Below are 27,232 nucleotides of genomic sequence, written 5' to 3'. Positions count from 1 at the left end.
ATAACTAAAGGTCTATTATCCAAGCTGTAAATATAATATGTACCTGATCTATTTTACATAAAGAGTAGGGATGGGAATTGATAAGATTTTTACGATTCCAATTCCATTTTCGATTCTGCTTAACGATTCGGTTCTTTATCGGTTCCCTTATCGATTCTCATTTGGGGAAAAAGGACAACAAACCGGTCGATTAACATCAACTTTGTTTAGTTTAGAAGTAACACGAGTCATGACCTCACAAACCCAACAACGGTGAGGTCCACATTGGTCTATCATGGCCTGGGTAATTTAACTCTTCCCTGCTCTGGTGAAAGGAGAAGCTGGAGGTAGAGGTGAACTGGGGGTAGTACCACCAGCCTCTGGCTCTGAGCCAGTCAGGCTCTGTCTCTCATGATTTCATCTAAATGTAATGCCTGAGAAGGCATTCATTTAACCTTAACCGTTACTTATAGCAGGTTTACAATGAGGCAAATGGCACCAACATGATAGGCAGTGTTTGTTAGTTAGTTACCTGCAGTGTTAGCCGAGGACATGCTAACGTTGCTAACGTTGCTGGGTTCAGATTCACCGACGTTAGTCCGGAGCGGATCGAAAACGCGACATTCATTCATAGTTATTGCATGTTGGTAGTATTTCCTCCCTTTGGTGAAATATTCACTTTGCAAGTTGCCCTGTTGTCGTCTTTTTTAGAGATGTGTAATCAAACTTTCGAGCGTTTGTACCGCTTGGCCGCCATGTTTACTGTTGGCTGCTGGCTGCACCGGACTCGCCACGCAACGTTGCGTGGTGACGTCATTCGCGCCCACTGGAATCGATGAGGGAATCGTTTGCAAAATCGCTGAACGATTCCAAGGAATTGAAACACTGGGAACCGGTTCTCGATTCCCATCCCTAATAAAGAGTGCTCTAATGGGGATCTTTGGGGCTGATCACTGTTTGCTGAAAGCTGGATCAGTGAATAGGATCACCGCTAACATGGTGTATTTGAAGCCCTTCGTCCATCATGTAACATTCCTCACAAATGCACTATTTCAAACAGCATACCATGATAAGTTTTAAGTTCAGAGTAGCTGTTTTATCACCAGGCAACGTGTTCATCTGGTTAGCTTAAACACTTAAACCACTCCAGCCTGTTCTTGGTCTTCTTCTTGTTTAGTAGGCCAGGAGTGTACACTGCCAGGCGATGAAAGATTAGCTCCCAGGCTCTTAAAATAAGCATAGTTCAGGAAGTTGGCAGTTTGATTCTCAAATTTCCCAAACCACATGTTGAGGTGTCCTTGGGGAAGACACCGAGCCTCAAGTGTCCTCCGATGCATAAATCAGTCTCTGAATGTGTGTGATCGAGACAAAGCATCGTATAATATAATAATAATAAATTTATTTGTATAGCACCTTTCACAGAAAATAAAATTCACAAAGTGCTTCACAATACGATGCAAGTCAACATTTCATATACACATCATATACACACATAAGAAAACAGTAATTGCAGAAAAGCATGAGGCTACAGAGCAGATGGGCACTTTAAGAACAGATAAAAGCTATTTTAAATAGGTGGGTCTTCAGATTCTTTTTGAAAATGTCTGAAGAAGTTGCAGACCGTAGACAGAGGGGAAGAGAGTTCCAAAGAGTTGGGGCCACTACCTCAAAGGCACGATCACCCTTTGTCTTTAGACAAGAGCGGGGGACAGTCAATATGCTCTGGTCTGAGGACCTAAGAGGCCTGGTTGTGTAATAGGGGTGGATCAGGTCACAGATGTAACCGGGTGCCTGATGATTAAGGGCTTTGTATGTGATAAGAAGAATTTTAAACTGGATCCTGAACCTTATTGGCAGCCAGTGTAAGGAAAGTAGAATGGGTGTGATGTGAGTCATCCTGTTGGATCTAGTCAGTAACCTGGCTGCAGTGTTTTGAATAATTTGTAGACGGTTAAGAGATGATATGTTGAGACATGTGAAAAGTGAATTACAATAATCTAACCGGGAAGACACAAATGCATGAATAATCATCTCCAGCTCAGGCCGGGATACAATGGACCTGAGTTTTGCCATGTTTCTGAGCTGGAAGGAACAATTTCGTGCTAATGATTTTATGTGCTCCTCAAAGCGCATGCTTCGGTCGAAGGTAACCCCAAGGTTTTTTAGCTTTGACTGAGCAGCTGATGAAACAAACCCAATACTCTGGGCAATTTTGGGGGCTGAGTTCTCAGGTGCAATAATTAAAACCTCTGTTTTTTCAGTGTTCAGCTGGAGGAAGTTATTTGCCAACCACTCACTAATGGCACCCAAACAGTCTTGTAAAACAGCAAAGTTGGATTGGTTTTCTGGATTGCAGGAGATATATAACTGAATGTCATCAGCATAGCAATGATAAGATACACCACTGAATTTATTTATAATGTGCCCTAATGGAAGCATGTATAGAGCAAATAACAATGGACCCAAGACAGACCCTTGGGGTATGCCACAGGAAAGAGGAGTATTTTCTGACGTGAAAGGCCCAACAGATACAGAGAAATTCCTATCAGAGAGATAGGAGGAAAACCACTTTAGGGCAGCCCCAGAGACCCCAACCCACCGTCCAAGCCTATCAATCAGAATTTTATGATCGGCTGTGTCGAACGCTGCACTAAGGTCCAACAAAACCAGAACAAAGCATTCACCTACATCAGAGGACATCAGTATATCATTTGTGACTCTGAGAAGCGCTGTTTCTGTAGAATGCATCTGATGGAAACCAGACTGAAATTTATCTAAAATGTTATGGGCAGACAGAACTGCAGTGAGCTGATTGGCAACAACTTTCTCTAAAATTTTTTAAATGAACGGCAGTTTTGATATAGGCCTGTAGTTATTTGGAGCAGATGGATCAAGGTTTGCTTTCTTCAGAAGTGGTTGGACAACTGCGTGTTTAGAGTAAGTTGGGACACAGCCTGATAACAGGGAATTGTTTATGATGGTGAGTAGGCTTGGACCAATAGCTTCAAGAGTATTTTTGAGGACAGATGTAGGTATGATATCAACTGAACTGGTTGAGGAGTTAAGGCTGCCGACTAAATCAGTGAGGTCTTGCAGGGAAATCGGGGTGAAGGCATCCAGAATCGATGGCCCAAATTGATGGCTGGAGAGGGGGTCGGAGGAGGGTATAATGCTATCCCTGATATTTTTTATTTTGTCTACAAAAAAGGAGAGGAAACGATTGCAGTCCTCATTTGACAGAATTGGCAAATCAGGAGGTGCAGGAGAGACAATGTTGTTAATGGTGTCAAATAGGACTTTGGGATTGCGTTTACTAGTTGAAATGAGATTGGCAAAGTATGAAGCCCTCGCATCTTTGATCCTGTTGTTTAGTTCAGTTAGAAGATCTTTGTAAAGGAGCTGATGTACTTGGAGGCCAGTGGATTTCCACTGATGCTCCGCCTTCCGACATTTACGCCGAAAACAATGAATAGAATCGTTTAACCAGGGGGATGCTTTGACAGAGGAGCTGAGCCGAGATTTTATAGGGGCCACAGTCTAGCACAGATAGGCAGTGTGAGTTGAAGGACTGAACTAAGCAATCTACATGTGCATCATGAGGCAACACTGTATTTGGTTCAAATGCTGCTGAAAATTTTCCAGCAGTGAGATGATTTAAGATGCGGGAGTGTGTTAAGCGTTTCGTTGGCATTCAATCAATGTCAAAAAATAAGTTAAAAAATAGACAGTTGTGATCAGTGATGGGCATCTCCTCAGAACAAATGGAGTCAATGTTTAGACCATGCGTAAAAACGAGATCCAGCGTGTGCCCCTTTGTATGTGTGGGACCGGACATGTGTTGAATAAAATTAAAAGATTCTGTGACATTAAGAAAGTCAGCAGCAAAGTTACAGGAGGCATCATCAACATGAATATTAAAATCACCTAGCATAATAACTCTGTCCAGCCTTAAGATGGAGGATAAAAAATTACTGAAATCAGATATAAAAGAACTATTTGACCCGGGGGGACGGTAAATCAATACGCAATAAAAAGGGTTTAAGCGGCCAACTTTAGTTATCTGGAGTTCGAAGATGGGGAAAACAACAGTGCTAACCCTCCAACTCTGAAAGCAGTTCTTAAAGACTGCAGCAAGACCTCCTCCCCTGCCCAAAGGCCTAGGAGTGCAGATAAACGTACAATCAGGAGGGCATAGTTCAATAAGATGGGCCTGATCCATAGGCCTCTGCCAAGTCTCAGTTAGAAACAGAAAGTCCAAGGTTTTTGAGGTAAAAAGATCATTCAGTACAAAGGTTTTGTTTGCAATAGAGCGGGCATTTAGCAGCGCCATCTTAAGAGGGGCAGCCCCGTTTGTAACGACAGCCTGGGCCAGGGGGCGGAGCCATCGCGGGTCAGAGCCCTCACGGACAACGGGACGTGAACGGAAAGCCCTTTGATTTATTACTGTCTGAATAGGAAAAGAAACTGGGGAGAGAGTCATTGTCGGCTGAGACCAGTGGGGGGAGCTGATGTCGGGAGCAGCACTTTGTTGACCAAGAGATGGAGTTTGAGAAGTAAACAGTAAACAGTTTGAGGGAGCAGGTAGAGAGGAATATATATTTCCTTGGATAGACACATGATGGTCAGCAGGACCCTCTCTGTTAAGATTGGGTAATAGGCTGACAATTGGGTCATGCTGAGCTGTTGGTCAGACAGAGTTAAATGCAATATAGTTTATGAAATTAGATGTCAGCATCTTAATCCCTTTTGAGTTAAGATGCAGGCTATCAGATTTGTACAGGTTATGTCTTGTCCAAAACGCATCAAAGTTACTGATAAAACCATAGCCTGTTGCTATACAGAAGGATTTCAACCATTATCGTATAGAGCCTGTAAAAAGAAGTGAACGGGTGTGGATGAGAATGGGAGAATGTGTAAAGGCGCTTTGAATGCTCCACTAGACTACAATAGCGCTAAAATATATGGTTAAAAAATTCAGCTCAACATAAATAACAGTTATATAACAGTTACCGTTGGCCCATCAGTGCAGAATTGATCGGGTCATCCTCCTTTCACATTTAATTTTATTTTATTTATGCTTCATTTCCAAAGAGCCTAACAGTGAAGAAGGACCAGATCTTACTCCCTATTTTGGGAATGGTTTTTACTTAACTTTAAAAATAGAATTGTTGTTTTGACTGCCAAATTCTTAACATTTGCTTTATGAAAGTAGCTATTTCAGCTTTTCATTTTTATTGGTTTTAAGGCGAGACACGGCGGGCAAAAACAGTGATTTTTCATGCAGTGGTCAATTTTGAGATTTTGGGCCAGTCTACTCCTTCAATATGTGTTGAAACCATAAATTAAAATGTTTATTTCATCACATTTTGTTTACTCGCGGCAGTACGTTTCGCCCAAATTTACCAAAATTAATTCCCCTATTTAAATCTCAATTTTTTTTCTCAAAATCAGTTTTCTGTATTTTTCCAGTATCAATATCTCAGCCTATGGAGCACCTACTAACACCAAACTTTCCAGTTATACACTTAGCAGTATTCTGAAGATATTTACTGAAGGATTTGTTGAGAAATCATTCCTGGCCTGATTTATGTGACATTATAATAAAAAAATATGGTGAAAGTTGATGTTTTTTAGGCTATGGGCAGTATATTTTGATTTCCTAGGAAATGAAAGCAGATATCCTGAAATCCCTCTGTAATTTTCTTTTCATTTTGTGCGTAAACAAAATGAAAAAAGAATTTTGCACCTGGCTTTATCATATGTTCAGATCTATCTTCCGGAAATATATGCAGATGTGCGCATATTTAATGAGATAATGCCTAATTTGCATAATTAAACATACAAATTTCTAAAACTTGTAATACATTTTTTTTTGCATACTTATATAAGTAACCAACTGAGGACATTTCATGGTGATATCTATTATTTTAAAATATTACCCTATTCACCTGTAGTGTCTCGCCTTAATGTTTCATTTGATCCAGGACAGCTTAACAACAGTAAAGAAATAGAAAAAAACCCAACAATGAACAATGTGGAAATTATGGCTTTATAAATACAATATTTGAACACAAGCTCTCATTTGTGCATGTTATATGACTTAAATGCAGCACACTGGTGTAGTGATTCAAAAACACCCAAAACAGATTTGACTCTCCAAAACTCTCTTTCTCTTCTCTCTGTATAGCGGTTGGGAGAGAATTCAGAATATTTGTTGCTACTATGTTTCCTCTCCGGAAATGATGTAACTTTTTAATTCTCAGCATTATTCTTCAGGGCAATTTGGACAATGCCTTATTAAACTAAAACCAACAAAAGCTGCCGCATGCTTGTGAAAAACCTTCAAGGAAAGCTTCACATTGGAACTAACTGTAGAAGTCTTTGAAGAAAGCCGCACGGCAACGATGAAGATGGCCAGACATGCGACAACCATCTAACCAGCCTGCAGATTCCAGGATCTACATGTAGGCTGGGAAGATGCCTGCTCACAGAACCAGCAGCTGCCTGCACGGGATGTGGCATTCGCTGCTAGTTCATTGCTCAAAGTATATTCATAGCTGGCCAATTTAATGACAAGCGGAGTTCAACTAGTAATAAATTGATACATTTATTTATTTTAAATTTTAAAACCGCACCCATTTTTTTTTGTATGTGAACTTGACAAACCAATAACCTTAGATGCATTCACTCATTATTCATACCAGAGATATGGATGTGATATGTGCACACAAACTATATTGTCAAAAGTATTGGCTCATCTGCCTTTACACGCATATGAACTTCAGTAACATCCCATTCTTAATCCATAGGGTTTAATATAACGTTGGCCCACCCTTTGCAGCTATAACAGCTTCACCTCTTCTGCGCAAGCTTTTCACAAGGTTTAGGAGTGTTTATGGGAGTTTTTGACCATTCTTCCAGAAGCACATCTGTGAGGTCAGACTCTGATGTTGGACAGAAGGCCTGGCTCACAGTCTCCGCTCTGATTCATCCCAAAGGTGTTCTATCGGGTTGAGGTCAGGACTCTGTGCAGGCCAGTCAGGTTCTTCCAACCAAACTGGCTCCTCCATGTCTTTATGGAGCTTGCTTTGTGCACTGGTGCGCAGTCATGTTGGAACAGGAAGGGGCCGTCCCCAAACTGTTTCCACAGAGCTGGGAGCATGAAATGGTCCAAAATCTCTTGGTGTGCTGAAGCATTCAGAGTTCCTTTCACTGGAACTAAGGGGCCGAGCCCAGCTCCTGGAGAACAGCCCCACACCATAATCCCCCCTCCACCAAACTTTACACTCGGCACAATGCAGTCAGACCAGTACCGTTCCCCTGGCAACCGGCAAACCCAGACATATATATGAAACTTTGAATATATTGAATGAATCCTGAATATATGGAGTGAAACCTGAATATATTGAGCGAAACTTTGAATATATGGCGTGAAACTTGAATATATTGAATAAAACTTTGAATATATTGAATAAAACTTTGAATATATTGAATGAAACTTGACTGACGTCAGACTTCATGGCAGTGCCTGAGGCCATCTTGTCTAATGTCTAATGCACTCCCTGCTGCAATGCTTTTATTTTATGTAAAGCACTTTGAACTGTTTGTACATGAAATGTGCTATACAAATAAATTTGATTTGATTTGATTAATGTCTCTGGAGCAAAAAAGTGAAAGACAATGAGTCAGTCCGCTCGGAATCTCGCATCAGGAATAATAAAGAATGAGAACATCATTAACACACTGGCGAATGCGTGTAGGAGCCAAAATCCTCCCGATACCCCTGCCCAATACTGTTCTTCTGACGAAGAAGTTCGCTCCCTTTTTAATGGTGGCAGACCTACTACAACAGGCCAGGCAGCTGTTTATCAGGCCAACCTCAGCGTGCCTTCAACCTCTCAGGAGTGCCCCAAAACAGCCCCTGTGTAATTTACAACTAGCTTGGAAAAGCCATTTTGGAAAACCAATTTTTGAACTAAGTGTATTTCAATAGTAATTACCGAAGGAAAATTTTCATGTTTAGTGTACAACAGGGATGCCAGGGTGAAATTGGACAGGGGGCCAGATTTTTTTCAAATGAGACCTCAGGGGGCCAGATTTCACTTTCAGACTGAAATGGCTAAACACTGACTCAACACATGGATAGGCAGGCTATTTGAAATGATTCATGAAGGCCTACACATCAAAATTAAATTGCATTGGTACCAAAATAGCCTCACAATGAGGCCTACAATTACATACATTACAATTACAGCCTAAACCAGGAGACAGTTACCCTCTAAAAACGTAATATTTTCCTATCCATGCAAGTAGCCTACATTTATAAATTACAAATGCAACATAATAGACACTATGTGCCAAAAAACACACATTTTCTACAAATAACACAAGTATAAACTGTTAATTACTTTTATCATATTTATTGAAGGCTTGCACATGAAAAAAACGTCAATGCAGAATTAGGCCAATTAAAAGAAAACCAGGCCAAGTAGGCCTAAACAAGTCACAGAAAGTAAGCGCCAGAATAAAGTACTCCAACAATAGGTGACAACAATAATGTGATTGAATATCAGGTAGGAATTAGTAAAACAAAAAGGTTCTTGAAAACATTGCCAAATATGAGCAATCTAAAAACATGACATTGGTTCAACAACAGATGAGGCACACTTTGCCAGTCATCACAAGTCAACCCCAACCCCTTTTATTCCCTTCCACCCATATCACCCTGGATTATGATAAATGGGGAGACCAGCCTACTTCAGCTATATTTTACTTGTCGAGGCCAGACACCTTTTAACTTTCACCAGCTTGTCCATATCGGGTGATAGTTTCTGAGCAATGGCTCTTCTCATAACATCATTCAGATGTCCATGCGTCAGGCGATTGCGCACTTTCGATTTATTAATATTCATCACGGAAAAGGCCTGCTCACATAAATTTGTTATCCCAAAGTATTTTACCTGCAAAGGCCGGGAGCATTGGGTACTGTGGTGGCAAGGATTGATAGAATTAATCGATCGCAGAGGCGTAGTTATCCATAAGCGGTGCGCAACACTGCAGTTCTATCAGTTCCATTTGGATCGTCTCTGGGACCTCGGAAGCGTCAATCGTGAAGGGAGAGCGAAAAAGCGCAAATTCCTTTTCCAGTTCAGTAATAACCGTGAATCGATTGTCAAACTCATGCTTGAGTCCGGAAAGGAAGTTTGCAAACTTGTCCATACGCTGATGATTGACAGGCTGAGACTTTAGACAGGGGAAGTGGGCTGCATTGCACTTGGAGAGCTGCGTCTTCCATAATGCCTACTTTATTTTACTTTGAAAAGCACGAACACTATCAATACTCTGTGACAAGTTTGTTGCGGCCCTGCATAGTAACATTCAACACATTTAGGTGTTCGGGAATGTCCACTAAAAAGCTGCAGCTGAGGTGAGCGCGGCAACAGACTAACTAACGTATTCCACCGAAAATTAAATAATTAAAATAATAATTTTAATTTGATTAAAACCAACAGATGAACTGACGGATTTCACAGAAAATGAAATTATAATAAAAAATAAATAAACTGTAAAAAAAAAAAAAACTTTCACTCATCACCCGCGGGCCGGACCTGACGTTTAGTCGGGCCAGGTCCGGCCCCCGGGCCGTAACCCTGGCATCCCTGGTGTGCAAGAACTACATAGTGCAGTATATGTACATGATTGATTTTTAAACTATTTAGTTTCACTTTTAAGAACATTAAAAGAGAACAATTTTACAACTATACAGTGTCAGGTATAGGGAGCTTTTAGACAAGAATATCCAAATAAAAAAGTTACCATTATTTCTACTCTGCATGTGAGAATTGAAGCATGAGCAGCGTGACAATATGATCATTCCTTTATTAAACTTAAATCATAATGTGCTCAAAGCATGACACACTCATAGACACCACTGCCCTCTACTGTGGATTTCATGACAGTAATCTATTGCAGGGGTCTTCAACGTTTTTCAGGCCAGGGACCCCCATACTGATGGAGAGTTGGAGCAGGGACCCCCTACTATTTATATGGCATACAATTGTGTTTTATATTTAATGGGGCCTAGTGCCGTGTATAAATATAGCTACTCTGTTATTGTACATTCAATACTAAGCTATTCAAATAAAACACAGGTTAATATATTCATGTTTTTATTTTAAACATGTGCAAGGTACAGTGTGGCCGTGCCACTGCCATTTATAAACAAACATCTTGCATACAACACTGAGCTATTCCAATAACCCACAGATTTTAACTTTAAACATGCATGTAGATGGGACGATGAATCCTCAAACCATCTGTGGATGGCACACGTTTGCACACAATTTGTGAGAAAAAACTGTTTGAAAAAAATAAAATTAAAGAAATGTTAAAAATCGTCTAATCAACCAAAGATTTCGCGACCCCCCTGCAGTACCTCCGCGGACCCCCTGGTGAAGACCTCTGATCTATTGAATATTAAATCAGACAACAATGTGTTTCTACATCTCAGCCTTAGCCAGAAGTCACCCTGCCTCAAATACAAAGTCAGTCAACAAGAACATTTGTTCACGGTTCTTTTTTTGTTTCGTCTCTCCTTCCTTTTGACAAAAGGCAGTCCCTCAGGCTAATCCCAAAAACATCCCACTTTTAATTTCCTGTGCTATGAAACTCTTTATCTGAGTTTCTGTCTGAATTCTCAGAGTTTTTATCCCAGTTAGTGCTGAGTACAGATAAAGTCATTGTAGTGGGTGACTTCAATATTCATGTAGATGTTGAAAATGACAGCCTGAATATGAACTTTAATTCTATATTGGACTCTATTGGATTTTCTCAGAGTGTTCACAGAGCGACTCACTGCCTTAATCACACCCTTGATCTTGTGCTGACTTATGGCATTGAGAGTGAACAGTTAACAGTGTTCCCTCATAACCCTGTCTTATCTGACCATTTTCTGATAACCTTTGAGTTTACATTACCTGACTATACAGTTTCTGAGAAGAAATTTACGTATAGAAGGTGTCCATCAGAGGATGCTGTAACCAGATTTAATGAGTTAATTCCATCATCCTTTTCTTCACTGCCATGTGCAGATATGACAGACGACCCTCTGAAAAGGAAGGTAATCAGTCAGAAGAGGTTGGCTCCTTGGTATAATTCACAGCTGCGTGCTTTAAAGCAGACTGCAAGAAAGCTGGAGAGACAGTGGCGTTCCTCTAATTTAGAAGAGTCTCAGTTAGTCTGGAAAGATAGTTTAATAACGTATAAGAAAGCCCTTCGTAAAGCTAGAACTGCTTATTATTCATCATTGATAGAAGAGAATAAGAACAATCCCAGGTTTCTTTTCAGCACTGTAGCCAGTCTGACTAAGAGTCCGAGCTCTGCTGAGCCAGTTATTCCTTTAACTCTCAGCAGTGATGATTTCATGAGCTTCTTTATTAATAAAATTGTTTCTATCAGAGAGAAGATTGATGGAGTCCTTCCCACTATTATCAGTGATGTATCATCAAGTACAGCAGCTTTAGAAGTATCTTTAGAACCTGATTTGTATTTAGACGGCTTCTGTCCAGTTGATCTCTCTGAACTAACAACAGCAATAGTCTCTTCTAAACCATCAACTTGTGTTTTAGACCCAATCCCAACCAGACTGTTCAAGGAGGTTTTCCCATTAATTGACACATCCATATTGGATTTGATCAATCTGTCTTTGTTGACAGGATATGTACCTCAGACTTTTAAGGTTGCTGTAATTAAACCTTTACTTAAAAAACCTACTCTTGATTCAGAAGTGTTGGCTCATTATAGACCTATATCCAATCTCCCTTTTGTGTCTAAAGTTCTTGAAAAAATAGTTGCAGCTCAGCTTTGTGATCACTTACACAGAAATAATCTGTTTGAAGAGTTTCAGTCAGGATTCAGAGTGCATCATAGCACAGAAACTGCACTGCTGAAAGTTACCAATGATCTCCTCTTAGCCTCTGATAGCGGACTTGTGTCTGTGCTTGTCCTGTTGGATCTCAGTGCTGCATTTGATACGGTCGATCACAGTATCTTATTACACAGACTTGAACATGTTATTGGGATTAAAGGAACTGCATTAGGCTGGTTTAAGTCATATTTATCTGATAGATTTCAGTTTGTTCTTGTAAATGAAGAATCTTCCTCACACACCAGAGTAAGTCATGGAGTACCTCAGGGTTCTGTGCTTGGGCCGATTCTTTTCACGCTATATATACTCTCACCGGCCACTTCATTAGGTACACCTTGCTTGTAAAAGGTTGGACCCCCTTTTGCCTTCAGAAATCCTCAGTTCTTCGTGGCATACTTTCAACAAGGTGCTGGAAACATTCCTCAGAGATTTTGGTCCATATTGACATGAGCATCACGCAGTTGCTGCAGATTTGTCGGCTGCACATCAATGATGTGGATCTCCTGTTCCACCACACCCCAAAGGTGCTCTATTGCAGGGGTTCTCAACCTTTTGCAAGCGGGGCCCCCCCTAAGATGGTTCATTGCAGTTGACACCACCCCTCCCCCTTCACGGCCCCACCCCCACGACACGTTGCGTTACGTTACGTTACGTCGCAGGCTCAAAATACTACCCCCTGGTAAATTTGAAATGAAACTAGTCAAACAATAGTCCAACTTCTTGCATTTTCGAGGAGGGAATTTTCGTGATTTTTTTCTTTTTTCGATTTTTTTTCCCCTCATCCTGTAGTCTACTCGCGCCCCCCCGGGAGAGTGTCCGCGCCCCCCCAGGGGGGCGGGCCCCACCAGTTGAGAACCACTGCTCTATTGGATTGAGATCTAGTGAACTCATTGTCATGTTCAAGAAACCAGTTTGAGATGATATGAGCTTTGTGACATGGTGCATTATCCTGCTGGAAGTAGCCATCAGAAGATGGTACACTGTGGTCATAAATGGATGAACATGGTTAGCAACAATACTCAGGTAGGCCGCGGCATTTAAACGATGCTCAATTGGTACTCAGGGGCCCAAAGTGTGCCAAGAAAATATCCCCCACACCATTACATCACCACCACCAGCCTGAACCGTTGATATAAGGCAGGATGGATCCATGCTTTCATGTTGTTTTTGCCAAATTCTGACCCGACCATCTGAATGTCGCAGCTGAAATCCAGGCTCACCAGACCAATTTTGGTGAGGCTCTGCGAATTGTAGTCTCAGTTTCCTGTTGTTAGCTGACAGGAGCGGCACCCGGTGTGGTCTCCTGCTGCTGTAGCCCATCTTCTTTAAAGGGGATAGAGAATCAAAATCGTCTTTTTCACGTTTTTGGTGTTAGTTCTGAGTCTCCCCGCTGTGGGGAGTACACACGAAGTGCCAGCAAGTGTCAGAACCTCTGTTTCAAGTACTCCCCCTTTTTTGAATATCCCCCAGAAAAAGTGCCAATCCGTTTTTGTGAAAAAGTGATGTCACTTTTTCAGCAATCGCCCCCCCACACTCAAATCCACAGCCACCCCGTTTCAGACACGCCCCTTCGGCAATAAACAGGAACAGGTGAGCCTTCCAACGCTGTGAAAGCGGACTACGATCGTTACATATTCTTCCCCCGGAAAGCAATGTTCGCGATCAATGGCTTTTATTTATTTTTAACAGCATCCCCAGTACATACAACCGCCGACTTTTCCTTTGCTCTGCGCATTTCACGGAGTACAGTTTCACAAAGCTTGCACGATTCCGAGCAGGCTTCAGTCGGAATTTTGCTCAGTAGAAGGTCAGTTCTAACAGGGACAGACACAGACTGCAGCGAGCTGTGCGCTCCGCTGAGAAGGTGATCGGCTGCAGCCTCCCATCTATCCATGACCTGCACGTCTCCAGGACTATGGGGCGAGCAGGTCGGATCACAGCTGACCCTTCTCTATTTGCACCACTCCCCTCGGGCAGGAGGCTTCGGTCCATTCGGACCAGAACCTCCCGTCACAAAAACAGTTTTTTCCCCCTTGCAGTTGGACTTTGGGGCAGGTTATGAGGTGATTATGAAGTGTTCATAATCACCTCATAACCTGCCCCAGTCACTTTACCATCATTAAAATTGCACTAATGAAGCTGCACTGTTGTTGCTCTGTATGTTGGATACTGTGTATTGTTGTACACACCTTGTACATTTTATATTCATATATTTTTATTCTTTATTTTTTATTATTATATCCTATGTTACATGTTTGCACCTTACGCTGCAGCAAATTCCTGTGGCAATAAAACAAATTCTGATTCTGAATAAAATCAACCCCAGCAATCAGTACAGCCTGTAAGTATCACATTTTATTTTGTTTTAAATGTGTGTTGTGCCATATTCCTGTTGTAAGAATTGCACGTTAGCTCTGGCTTGTTCATCTAAAGGGAATGAGCTTTCTTTCCAGTCAGTGTATTACTCTATAGCTCTGTTTTCAGTGAGAGCAAGGGCAGCCAATCAAGCAACGGCAACCGCATAGCGCCAACACCTACCTGCATTTCATAATGAGGTTGCCAGATAAGCTCTGAAACGACGCCAATAAGGGCAAACAACGCATTCTAAACCCAGCATAGTAACAGCTGTTTCAGAGAGCCTTTTAGGGAGGTTCTGAGCATTTACAGACCCAACCAATTTTTTTTGGGCTACATATCACATCACAGAACAAGGATTAATGCCCCATTCAACCTTTCTCTATCACCTTTAAGGTTCGACATTTTGTGCATTCAGAGATTGTATTCTGCATTCCTTGGTTGTAACTTGTGGTTATTTAAGTTACTGTTGCCTTCCTATCTTCTTGAACCTTTCTGCCCATCTCCTAACCTCTCACAACGACAAGGCATTTTCGTCCACACAACTGTCGCTCACTGGATATTTTCTCTTTTTCGGACAGTTCTCTGTAAACCCTAGAGATGGTTGTGCATGAAAATCCCAGCAGAGCAGCAGTTTCTGAAACACTCAGACCAGCCCGTCTGGAACCAACAACCATGCCACATTCAAAGTCACTTAAATCCCTTTTTTTCTTCCCCATTCTGATGCTTGTTTGAACTTTAGCAAGCCGTCTTGACCACCTCTACATGCCTAAATTCATCGAGTTGCGGCCATGCGATTGGCTGATTAGCTATTTGTGTTAACAAGCAATCGAAGGTGTACCTAATAAAGTGGCCGGTGAGTGTATATAGGCTTCCATAAGGTCTTATTAGACAGCATGGCATAAATTTCCATTGCTATGCTACTCAGTAGTACTTATCTATAAAACCAGATTAACCCAATAGGTTTGTCAGACTAGAAGCATGTCTTAAAGACAAAGACCTGGATGACTCAGAACTGTCTGCTTTTAAATTCAGACAAAACTGAAGTCGTTATCTTTGGACCTGAGCGCTTCAGGGAGAGATTGTCTAATTACATTTTTTTTTTTTAAACATATGTTTATTGCACATTTTGTTAATTTACAAACGGTGAACAACATAGAACAAGAAGGTACAAGAAAAAAAAAGCATAGCAATAAAAATGATTAAAAATGAAATAAATAAATAACTGGAAGGAGAAAAAAATAAAAAAATAAAAAAAATAAATAATAATATAAATGTGTATACTAATTCAGCTCTTCATTCCAGCCATCTACTTCAATGTCATTTTTTTCAAGGAAATTACAGAAAACCTTCCAGATTTTCCAAAACTTGTCAAACTTATTTTTTGTGGTGTAGCTTATCTTTTCTAAAGCCAAATAAAAAAAGACATCCCTGTTAGCCATTGTGAAGTGGTACAAGGTTTATCCCTTTTCCATGAACAGGCTATACATCTTTTAGCTTCCAGAAAACAAATATTGAGTAAGGATTTTTCATTTTTGGAGGTCACAAAATTGTCCAGGTGAATGTTTAGCAAACATAACTTTGGTTTGAGAGGTACTTACTTCTTTTTCAATGATTCGACTGGCCAGGTTCAACACTTTTTCCCAAAAAGAGAGTATCAGAGGGCATTCCCACATGCAATGGAATAAATAACCTTTTTGTTGATTACATTTAATGCAAGTATCTGGGATATTTGGGTTAAAAAGGTGCAGCTTACTTGGTCTAATTACATAGTTACTCTAGATGGTATTCCCTTGTAATTCTTACAGACTACTGTACTACTACTACTAGACTACTGTAATTCTTTATTATTGGGCTGTCCCACATATTCTCTGAAAAGCCTTCAGTTGATCCAAAATGCTGCAGCCAGAGTTCTGATGAGAACTAACAGCAGAGATCATATTTCTCCAGTTTTAGCTTCTCTTCATTGGCTCCCTGTTAAATTCAGAATAGAATTTAAGATTCTTCTCCTTACATATAAAGCTCTTAATGACCGAGCTCCATCATATCTTAAAGATCTCATTGTAAGATATTTTCCTAACAGAGCACTTCGTTCCCAAACTGCAGGTTTACTTGAGGTTCCCAGAGTTTCTAAAAGTAGAATGGGAGGCAGAGCCTTCAGTTATCAGGCCCCTCTCTGTGGAACCAGCTGCCAGTTTGGGAGGCAGAGCCTTCAGTTATCAGGCCCCTCTCTGTGGAACCAGCTGCCAGTATGGGAGGCAGAGCCTTCGGTTATCAGGCTCCTCTCTGTGGAACCAGCTGCCAGTATGGGAGGCAGAGCCTTCGGTTATCAGGCCCCTCTCTGTGGAACCAGCTGCCAGTATGGGAGGCAGAGCCTTCGGTTATCAGGCCCCTCTCTGTGGAACCAGCTGCCAGTATGGGAGGCAGAGCCTTCGGTTATCAGGCCCCTCTCTGTGGAACCAGCTGCCAGTTTGGGAGGCAGAGCCTTCAGTTATCAGGCCCCTCTCTGTGGAACCAGCTGCCAGTTTGGGAGGCAGAGCCTTCGGTTATCAGGCCCCTCTCTGTGGAACCAGCTGCCAGTATGGGAGGCAGAGCCTTCGGTTATCAGGCCCCTCTCTGTGGAACCAGCTGCAGGTTTGGGAGGCAGAGCCTTCAGTTATCAGGCCCCTCTCTGTGGAACCAGCTGCCAGTTTGGGAGGCAGAGCCTTCAGTTATCAGGCCCCTTTCTGTGGAACCAGCTGCCAGTTTGGGAGGCAGAGCCTTCGGTTATCAGGCCCCTCTCTGTGGAACCAGCTGCCAGTATGGGAGGCAGAGCCTTCAGTTATCAGGCCCCTCTCTGTGGAACCAGCTGCCAGTTTGGGAGGCAGAGCCTTCAGTTATCAGGCCCCTCTCTGTGGAACCAGCTGCCAGTTTGGGAGGCAGAGCCTTCGGTTATCAGGCCCCTCTCTGTGGAACCAGCTGCCAGTTTGGGAGGCAGAGCCTTCGGTTATCAGGCCCCTCTCTGTGGAACCAGCTGCCAGTTTGGGAGGCAGAGCCTTCGGTTATCAGGCCCCTCTCTGTGGAACCAGCTGCCAGTTTGGGAGGCAGAGCCTTCGGTTATCAGGCCCCTCTCTGTGGAACCAGCTGCCAGTTTGGGAGGCAGAGCCTTCAGTTATCAGGCCACTCTCTGTGGAACCAGCTGCCAGTTTGGGAGGCAGAGCCTTCGGTTATCAGGCCCCTCTCTGTGGAACCAGCTGCCAGTTTGGGAGGCAGAGCCTTCAGTTATCAGGCCCCTCTCTGTGGAACCAGCTGCCAGTTTGGGAGGCAGAGCCTTCGGTTATCAGGCCCCTCTCTGTGGAACAAGCTGCCAGTTTGGGAGGCAGAGCCTTCAGTTATCAGGCCCCTCTCTGTGGAACCAGCTGCCAGTTTGGGAGGCAGAGCCTTCAGTTATCAGGCCCCTCTCTGTGGAACCAGCTGCCAGTTTGGGAGGCAGAGCCTTCAGTTAACAGGCCCCTCTCTGTGGAACCAGCTGCCAGTTTGGGAGGCAGAGCCTTCAGTTATCAGGCCCCTCTCTGTGGAACCAGCTGCCGGTTTGGGAGGCAGAGCCTTCAGTTATCAGGCCCCTCTCTGTGGAACCAGCTGCCAGTTTGGGAGGCAGAGCCTTCAGTTAACAGGCCCCTCTCTGTGGAACCAGCTGCCAGTTTGGGAGGCAGAGCCTTCAGTTATCAGGCCCCTCTCTGTGGAACCAGCTGCAGGTTTGGGAGGCAGAGCCTTCAGTTATCAGGCCCCTCTCTGTGGAACCAGCTGCCAGTTTGGGAGGCAGAGCCTTCAGTTATCAGGCCCCTCTCTGTGGAACCAGCTGCCAGTTTGGGAGGCAGAGCCTTCAGTTAACAGGCCCCTCTCTGTCGAACCAGCTGCCAGTTTGGGAGGCAGAGCCTTCAGTTATCAGGCCCCTCTCTGTGGAACCAGCTGCCAGTTTGGGAGGCAGAGCCTTCAGTTAACAGGCCCCTCTCTGTGGAACCAGCTGCCAGTTTGGGAGGCAGAGCCTTCGGTTATCAGGCCCCTCTCTGTGGAACCAGCTGCAGGTTTGGGAGGCAGAGCCTTCAGTTATCAGGCCCCTCTCTGTGGAACCAGCTGCAGGTTTGGGAGGCAGAGCCTTCAGTTATCAGGCCCCCCTCTGTGGAACCAGCTGCCAGTTTGGGAGGCAGAGCCTTCAGTTAACAGGCCCCTCTCTGTGGAACCAGCTGCCAGTTTGGGAGGCAGAGCCTTCAGTTATCAGGCCCCTCTCTGTGGAACCAGCTGCCAGTTTGGGAGGCAGAGCCTTCAGTTATCAGGCCACTCTCTGTGGAACCAGCTGCCAGTTTGGGAGGCAGAGCCTTCAGTTATCAGGCCCCTCTCTGTGGAACCAGCTGCCAGTTTGGGAGGCAGAGCCTTCAGTTATCAGGCCCCTCTCTGTGGAACCAGCTGCCAGTTTGGGAGGCAGAGCCTTCGGTTATCAGGCCCCTCTCTGTGGAACCAGCTGCCAGTTTGGGAGGCAGAGCCTTCGGTTATCAGGCCCCTCTCTGTGGAACCAGCTGCCAGTTTGGGAGGCAGAGCCTTCAGTTATCAGGCCCCTCTCTGTGGAACCAGCTGCCAGTTTGGGAGGCAGAGCCTTCAGTTAACAGGCCCCTCTCTGTGGAACCAGCTGCAGGTTTGGAAGGCAGAGCCTTCAGTTATCAGGCCCCTCTCTGTGGAACCAGCTGCCAGTTTGGGAGGCAGAGCCTTCAGTTATCAGGCCCCTCTCTGTGGAACCAGCTACCAGTTTGGGAGGCAGAGCCTTCGGTTATCAGGCCCCTCTCTGTGGAACCAGCTGCCAGTTTGGCTTCAGGAAGCAGACACCCTCTCTACCTTTAAGACCAGGCTTAAAACTTTCCTTTCTGATAAAGCTTACAGTTAGGGATGGATCAGGTGATCCTGAAACATCCCATAGTTAAGCTGCTATAGGCCCAGACAAGGTCAGTTCTGGTTTTGCAGGAGAGAAGGAAGTGAGGCGCTTTGTGGCTAAAACAGTCATCACAACAGATGACGTGTACTATAAGACATGATTTTTCAGCGTTTCATTTCTGAAATGCTCCAACACCATAAGGCACTGTTACCATCAAGCTGTGGGTGCATTCTTTACAATAAATGCAGTGTATAACATTTGTCATTTAATCGTACCTAAGCTACAGAGATTGGTTGACCATTCTTTCTGAAATGCATACATTTTGACCTCTTTATTCTCTATTTTTTTCACCTGACTGAAATGAATTGGTCATTAACTGGCTTGTACAGAAGTTAAGGACAAGCTGTTAATGAGAACTATTTCATTTGACTCAGATTTAATGGGGCGGGGAAACATCTAAAACATGTAGGACAGGATTATTAGGATTATTTTGGAATCGTTACTGCAGTCTTAGTGGAAAACTATCTTCACATCACCCAAACTGTGGTTAGGTGTTGCGTACCTTTTCCAGATATTACTATGCTTCATTCAGGTATCCCTGAGCAGGAAATAAATTTTAGATAACGATCAATTAATTGAAGTAAAATCTGGGACAAACAGCAACCAGTAATAATACATAAGCCAGTTTTGTCAAAAAATGTTATCTGCATTTATAAAAAAAAAAAATCAAGGTAGTATTTAGAGGTGCCAACATAAATTTATGTTTTTTTTCCCTCAACTTATGCTAAAGATTTCTTGCAGATTTCCTACAGGTGAGGCAATTCATCTGTTCTGAACAGAGGTTTGTATTTAGGTGGAGCCCACATCAGTTTGCTAGTGCAACACTATAAAAGGCAGGTCTCAGCTCAGTAATGCATCTGTTACAGGTTAGAGTTAAAGGAAAAGTGCAACCATTGAGCTATCAATGTGCTCACCAAAATTCTCAACAGCTTTAGATATACAATTTTAAAAAAATGAAAAAATAAATCTGGTTTCCTGACAACTGTCAAGAAAAAAAGATGCAGTGTCAATGAACCAGATGAGATACAGATGACACACTAATGACTTACTGATGATAATGTGCTGCAACTGAGACTGTTAGTCAGCCCAAAAACATTTGAATTCAGTCAGATCATAGAAACAATTTAAATACTTGGCTAAATAGGGCACAATGCTGATCTGAGAACGTATTTAAAATCACATTTATTCTGTAAACCCAGCAACACTGTTGGAAATTTAGGATAAATAAAAAGGACTTACAGATGTGAAGGCCAGCAGCTCCTCTTCAGTTAGTTTGTGCACAGGGTTGTTCCTCAGGAAGTCAGTGCTGCAACACATACATAATCAGGTGACTACCACCAAAACAGATTTACATGTTTGAAATATAAAAACTAGGGTTTCACCGATTCGATATTTGTATCGGTATTAGTACCGATATGGAAGAAAACTCCAGATCGGGTATCGGTGACAAAGGGCCGATCCATATCGGCCAATTTATTTATTTTTTCTTCCCCTTGTCCTGTCCAGCATTGTGGCAGCAGAACGGTAATCTGAATACCGTTTATGGCAAACACATTTGCTTTGCCAAGAGATGCTTAAGCCTGAGCTCTAGAAGCTTGAGAATTCTGCCTGAGCAGGTCCCTGACACAGAGTGTCAGTAGGTGTGTGACTTAAGCCTCAACACAGCAAAATCTTGAAATGTTCTCTTACTGGATTGGCATTCATCCAAGGGCCTTCTGCTCCCTCTAATGGTGAAAGAACTTGTTAAATTGGGACTACCTCAGATTTTTTTTTTCTTTAGTTTTTACCAAGAAGAGAGAAGCTATTGTTTTGTTCAGATGCTTTTGTAACGGATGTTTAATTCCCATTTGCACTAAACTATATAAAGAGCTGATTGCTGTTTATTTTGAAAGTCTACCAACCACAAAGCTATTTTTGTTTTCTCTATTTCAGCTCCTTTATTACTTAATATTTATTTTGTTTTACATTGGATTGTGAATCCCTAATTGCACTGACTGAACCAGTTACACTTGTTATATTTTTATGGTTAAGATTGTTTTACTGGTGCACAATTATTAAATAAATAAGTAATTCAGTACATTTATATCTGTTTATTTGTTTTTAAAAAAATAGGAAAGAAATATTTAAGTCGAGTCTGATGTTGCCTTGCACAAAACAACGATCCCAGACTTTTCCACACAATGAAACTCACACTTTGCTACCATTCCGTGCTGTTTTTCTGTATCGGATCGGTATCGGCCGATACTAAACCTCAGATATCGGTATCAGAGGTGTAAAAAAGCGGATCGGTGCATCCCTAATAAAAACATTTCCAAGTGTGGAACTAAATGACAGACCAGCTCAATCCTCTGATCCTAGTCCAAGCAAGAACTCCTCAATCTTTTAAACCCTCAGCTAAAAAAAAAAAAATTAGAAGTCATCTCCTCCAAGGATGTGCTGTCATTAATACAATATGCTCTAACAATGAACAGGCAATTAAAATTCTTAAATGTAATGCATGTTCGGTCAAACTGACCAATTACTGGTCGTTAGCCTGTTAAAGCCACACACAAGCCGTCTATGTGAAAAATAAATTTTGCCGTTTTATCCAGTGCATTCGTCTTGTTTATTTAATGGGACCAAACACGAGAAACAAGAAAGCATTAATAATATCTCCTATTTTTGGTGTGTGAGCATGGGCATCGGCCTCCAATTTCTATCCAAACTGTGCAATGACTCTCCATCACCAGGGTGATGATAAACATGACACCGAGTCAGCAAGAGGGAAAAAGAGCATTTACCCAAAGCTTCATGGATCTGGAAGTAAAAATAACTACTCGTAAAAACAAAATAAATCGGATGTGTTGGCCATTTTGAGGACTCCAGAGGTACAATATACTCTGTTTGACATTGCCTTGGAGCGACATGCAGGTGTGCAGATCTCGCTTTAATTTAAACAGACCTGCTGCTCATCAATCATCTCCCAGCAATCTCGCTGCCTGCTCCATTGCCCTTCACCTGACCCATCCAGCCCCAGCACAAGCATGGATATTAATCACCGACTCACTATGACGCAAAGTGCTTTAATATTACAGTCAGAGTCTACCAGTCTTCCCATCTCCTGGATGAAACCACCTGAACGAACAAGTTCAAATTTACAGCTGTTGCACAGTTAATCCACACGAACAAGAGTTGTATTTTGAGACATTTCCTATTTGAGCTCAATGTTCAGGGACAAAGTTAACAGTGTTCCAGAGCTTTTGGACCAAACTCAGAAAACACCTTGAATTTGTCTCAGGAATTCAAGCTGAGAGTTTCAGTTACCCTTACAATGGTCACACCCTGTAACATTACTGCTACGCATCAAGTTAACCAAGGCTAAGATAGCTTGTCTAAACGGTACATATATATACGTTTATATATAGGCAATATCAAGATAACTTTTGTATCCAACAGGATACAATTCTAAAAGCAAACTAGCTTTTTGTACAGATAATCATTGCATGAATGAATATGTAAATGGCTGAGCGAAAAGGATACAGAGTTCATGATTAATTAATAGCCTCAAGTTATTAAGATCCTACTCGAGTTCAAGTCACTGGTAAAGGCTCGTAACGTATAGACACTCTCCATAGTTGTTGTACTCGTGTTATAACATGAATAAGCAGAAACCATTATGAGCTTTGGGCCAGTGGACTTACCAGACACCAAGGATGACAGCCTGCTCCTCTGCGCTAAGGTCAGGCATCTTGTACTGATCTGGCTCTGCTAAACTGATCTCATCCAGTACGGTGTCATCGCCCAGATGGTAGTCCTGTAAGAAACGCACAGAAACACTTGGTACAAATGTCACAGATGTAAACACAAGCAAGACCCGTAAACCATAGCTGATCTAAACAAAGTGATGGAGCATACAGTTTTCCTGAAGCATTGCAAACTTTAGAGAACTTTTAAAAGAAAAACTGTAACTGTGAAACTTTAAAAGAAGAAGATGCTGTTAAGTGAGTGAACTCTTGAATATGTGTAAGTAAGTGGCTGAGCTAACCTAGCAAACTATGTTTGGGAATTCTCTTTCATGTTTTTTGTCCGTGGGCGTCATTCTTTGGTCAACTTTTTCCGTCCGGGCTCAACACTGTGGTGGAGCTATTGTTTACACTCGGGATCAGCTGGTGTTGCTTCGACCATGCGCACTGATACTGTAGAGGCCTGAAATCCCAGGTCCAGTGTCCTGAAAATAAGACACTGGTCCATGCTGTATGCCAATGTTAAGGAGGCTTACAGCACCACTGCCTTTCCTCCACTTGGAAGATCAGACCATAACCTCATCCACCTGCGGCCCCTGTATAAGCCTCCAATCCAGCGGCTCCCGGTGACCACTAGGACTGTGAGGAGATGGTCACAGATACGGCTTTGCAGGGCTGCTTTGAGCTAACAGACTGGGAGTTGCTCTGTGATTCACATGGTGAGGACCTTGATCTCACGGACTGCATAACAGGGTACATCAACTTCTTAGTGGACAGTGTTGTTCCCACAGTGACTGTACGCCGTTTCCTCAACAACAAGCCGTGGGTCACCAGGACATCAAGGTCCTGCTGAATGGCCTTCAGAGTAGGGGACAGGGGGCAGCTGAAGCGGGTTCAGAGGGAGCTTAAGGAGAGGATCCAACAGGGCGAAGACAGCTACAGGAGGAAGCTGGAGCACAAACTCCAGCAGAATAACTTTAAAGACATGTGGAACATCTCACATCTCAGGTAAGGCAGCAGGTCCTTATGGTGTCAGCCCGAGGATCCTAAAAACATGCGCAGCCCAGCTGAGTGGGGTCCTGCAGCACATCTTCAACGTGAGCCTGAGTCTGGAGAGGGTCCCTGTGCTGTGGAAGACATCCTGCATGGTTCCAGTACCAAAGGAGGCACGTCCCAGCACCTCCAATGACTGCAGACCGGTGGCGCTGACATCCCACCTGATGAAGACCCTAGTCCTGTCACTTCTTCGGCCCCAGGTCAGCTCATCACTGGATCCTCTTCAGTTTGCCTACCAGCCGAGACTTGGAGTGGAGGACGCCATCATCTTCCTGCTCCACCGTGCCTGTACCCTGGACAAACCTCCCTGTTTGTCCAGGGACAAACCTGGACCTGGACAAACCGGGAAGCACTGTGAGAATCATGTAATTTGATTTCTCCAGTGCGTTCAACACCATCCGGGTGGTGTGAGACTAACCATCTCTTTAGTCCTATTCTGTCCAACCCTTTCTTTCAACCTTCACTATCCGATTCTGCATTCCAAGAGTGGCACGAGAGGGGTATGGAGAACTTTAAAGATCTTTTCTCATTGGTGATAGCTTTGCATCATTCGCACAACTGTCGGAAAAGTCAACCAAACACTCATTTTTTCAGATACCTGCTGGCAAGACACTTTCTCCATTCTCAGATGGCTACTTTCTCTGGGGCAACTGCTGCGACCACCGCCGATATCTTACTTGGTCTGCATCCCACAAGGGGTTAATATTATCATTGTCACATCACGAGCCAGTCGCCATCATGTTCACACACGCTCTCTTCGAATTGCACCATTTTCAAAGTCTTCTAATACTGCTAAAGCAGCCACTGTTTTTAATGGTATGCATTGCACCACTTTGCGCTGCTTTTATATCCACTCGTGTAATTACAGACACATGGGTGTGTTAATTGTTTATCAGTATTAATTGTTCATCTATCTCAAATGTGCACATCACTGTCTGAGGACTAATTGTTTTCACATTTATTTATTATAACAGTTTCCCAACGTCACCTTAGGTGTCGCCAAAGAATCAACAGCTGCAGAAACGTGCGTACGCCAGCCCTGAAGCTGCCGTGAGGCACCGCATATTTCCTCGGTCATTTCATTCTTGATACAAGACTATGTGTGATTACGAATCAATGGGTTCGTAACTTTTTGGAAAAGAGGGAAATAAAGTTTTTCTGTACTGCATCGGAACGTCATTGGATCAACAATATAAACAGCCATCAAACGGTATTAATGGGCTGGGTGTGGACGCCTCCCTCTGCTGATGATATTTGGTACTACCAAGTATTTGCCTCCGTTTTACACTTCAGGTTGTAGAAATGTTTTCAAATGATCCACAACAACTGAAGATGGACTGACAACAGTCCGTAGGGAACAAAGACTGGACCAGACCAACTTTTGTGAGTCCTTTATCCTTCATCATTTCAGGTCCTGTGATTCCTGCCAACAATTGATGCAGATTCTCAGCCATCCAGGCCATAAGAATCCTAAGAGCATGAATAAGAGCAACTGGACTTTATCTTGGATCTTGAAGACATTTACCCTCTCATCCAAAATACTTCATCAGTTTTAAAGTAGTTGGTGGGGAGTATCAGCTCAGAACGCTCCACCACCGGGCTGAGAGTGTACCTACTGAGGCTGAGGCAAAACAAAAGGAACAGCAACACACCAAGAAAGCTCTTCACACCTGTGGATATCCAAACTGGGACTCTGTGCAATCACCAAAGTAATCTGGACCAAACAACACTGTTAGAGAAGCTAAGAAGAACAGATGCCAACAAACTGTGCTTCCACAAGTGGCTGGAGTGTCTGAGAAACTTAGAAGGATCTTCTTCAAACATGACATTACAGGTCACTTCAAACCCCAGAACACCCTCACACAGAGATCGGTTATGAGGACAAAACACCCAAAAACAGCGCAGCACAGGGCGGAGTGTGCACTTGGCACAGGGAGGAGTGTGCACATGGCACAGGGAGGAGTGTGCACATGGCACAGCGAGGAGTGTGCACATGGCACAGCGAGGAGTGTGCACATGGCACAGCGAGGAGTGTGCACATGGCACAGCGAGGAGTGTGCAGTTGGCACAGGGAGTAGTGTGCACGTGGCACAGGGAGAAGTGTGCACATGGCACAGGGAGGAGTGTGCACATGGCACAGGGAGGAGTGTGCACATGGCACAGGGAGGAGTGTGCACATGGCACAGGGAGGAGTGTGAACTTGGCACAGGGAGGAGTGTGCACATGGCACAGGGAGGAGTGTGCACATGGCACAGGGAATAGTGTGCACATGGCACAGGGAGGAGTGTGCACGTGGCACAGGGAGTAGTGTGCACGTGGCACAGGGAGAAGTGTGCACATGGCACAGGGAGGAGTGTGCACATGGCACAGGGAATAGTGTGCACATGGCACAGGGAGGAGTGTGCACATGGCACAGGGAGTAGTGTGCACGTGGCACAGGGAGAAGTGTGCACTTGGCACAGGGAGGAGTGTGCACATGGCACAGGGAGGAGTGTGCACATGGCACAGGGAGGAGTGTGCACTTGGCACAGGGAGGAGTGTGAACTTGGCACAGGGAGGAGTGTGCACATGGCACAGGGAATAGTGTGCACATGGCACAGGGAGGAGTGTGCACATGGCACAGGGAATAGTGTGCACATGGCACAGGGAGGAGTGTGCACATGGCACAGGGAGGAGTGTGAACTTGGCACAGGGAGGAGTGTGCACATGGCACAGGGAGGAGTGTGCACATGGCACAGGGCGGAGTGTGCACTTGGCACAGGGAGGAGTGTGCACATGGCACAGGGAGGAGTGTGCACATGGCACAGGGAGGAGTGTGCACATGGCACAGGGAGGAGTGTGCACATGGCACAGGGCGGAGTGTGCACTTGGCACAGGGAGGAGTGTGCACATGGCACAGGGAGGAGTGTGCACATGGCACAGGGAGGAGTGTGCACATGGCACAGGGAGGAGTGTGCACATGGCACAGGGAGGAGTGTGAACTTGGCACAGGGAGGAGTGTGCACATGGCACAGGGAGGAGTGTGCACATGGCACAGGGAGGAGTGTGAACTTGGCAAAGGGAGTAGTGTGCACTTGGCACAGGGAGGAGTGTGCACATGGCACATGGAGGAGTGTGCACATGGCACAGGGAGGAGTGTGAACTTGGCAAAGTGAGTAGTGTGCACATGGTACAGGGAGGAGTGTGCACATGGCACAGGGAGGAGTGTGCACATGGCACAGGGAGAAGTGT

The 27,232-nt window shown here is 43.8% G+C and overlaps 1 protein-coding gene across 1 annotated transcript in view; it reads right to left on the bottom strand.

Annotated features, from left to right (window-relative positions):
* ttc27 (tetratricopeptide repeat domain 27) overlaps positions 1–27,232 on the bottom strand; it is a 111,210-nt gene that overhangs the window by 42,643 nt on the left and 41,335 nt on the right. The window contains exons 8-9 of the mRNA XM_075482108.1: positions 22,904–23,016; positions 20,463–20,529 (exon numbers count right to left, since the gene is read on the bottom strand). Coding sequence (XP_075338223.1) covers positions 20,463–20,529; positions 22,904–23,016 — 180 coding nt within the window. The remainder of the gene's footprint in view (positions 1–20,462; positions 20,530–22,903; positions 23,017–27,232) is intronic.

Source organism: Odontesthes bonariensis, chromosome 2 (assembly GCF_027942865.1).
Source record: "Odontesthes bonariensis isolate fOdoBon6 chromosome 2, fOdoBon6.hap1, whole genome shotgun sequence".
In the NCBI taxonomy this organism is placed as follows: Eukaryota; Metazoa; Chordata; class Actinopteri; order Atheriniformes; family Atherinopsidae; genus Odontesthes; species Odontesthes bonariensis.
The sequence above is the reverse complement of the archived record's forward strand: the minus strand, read 5'-3'. Positions and strand labels throughout refer to the sequence as shown.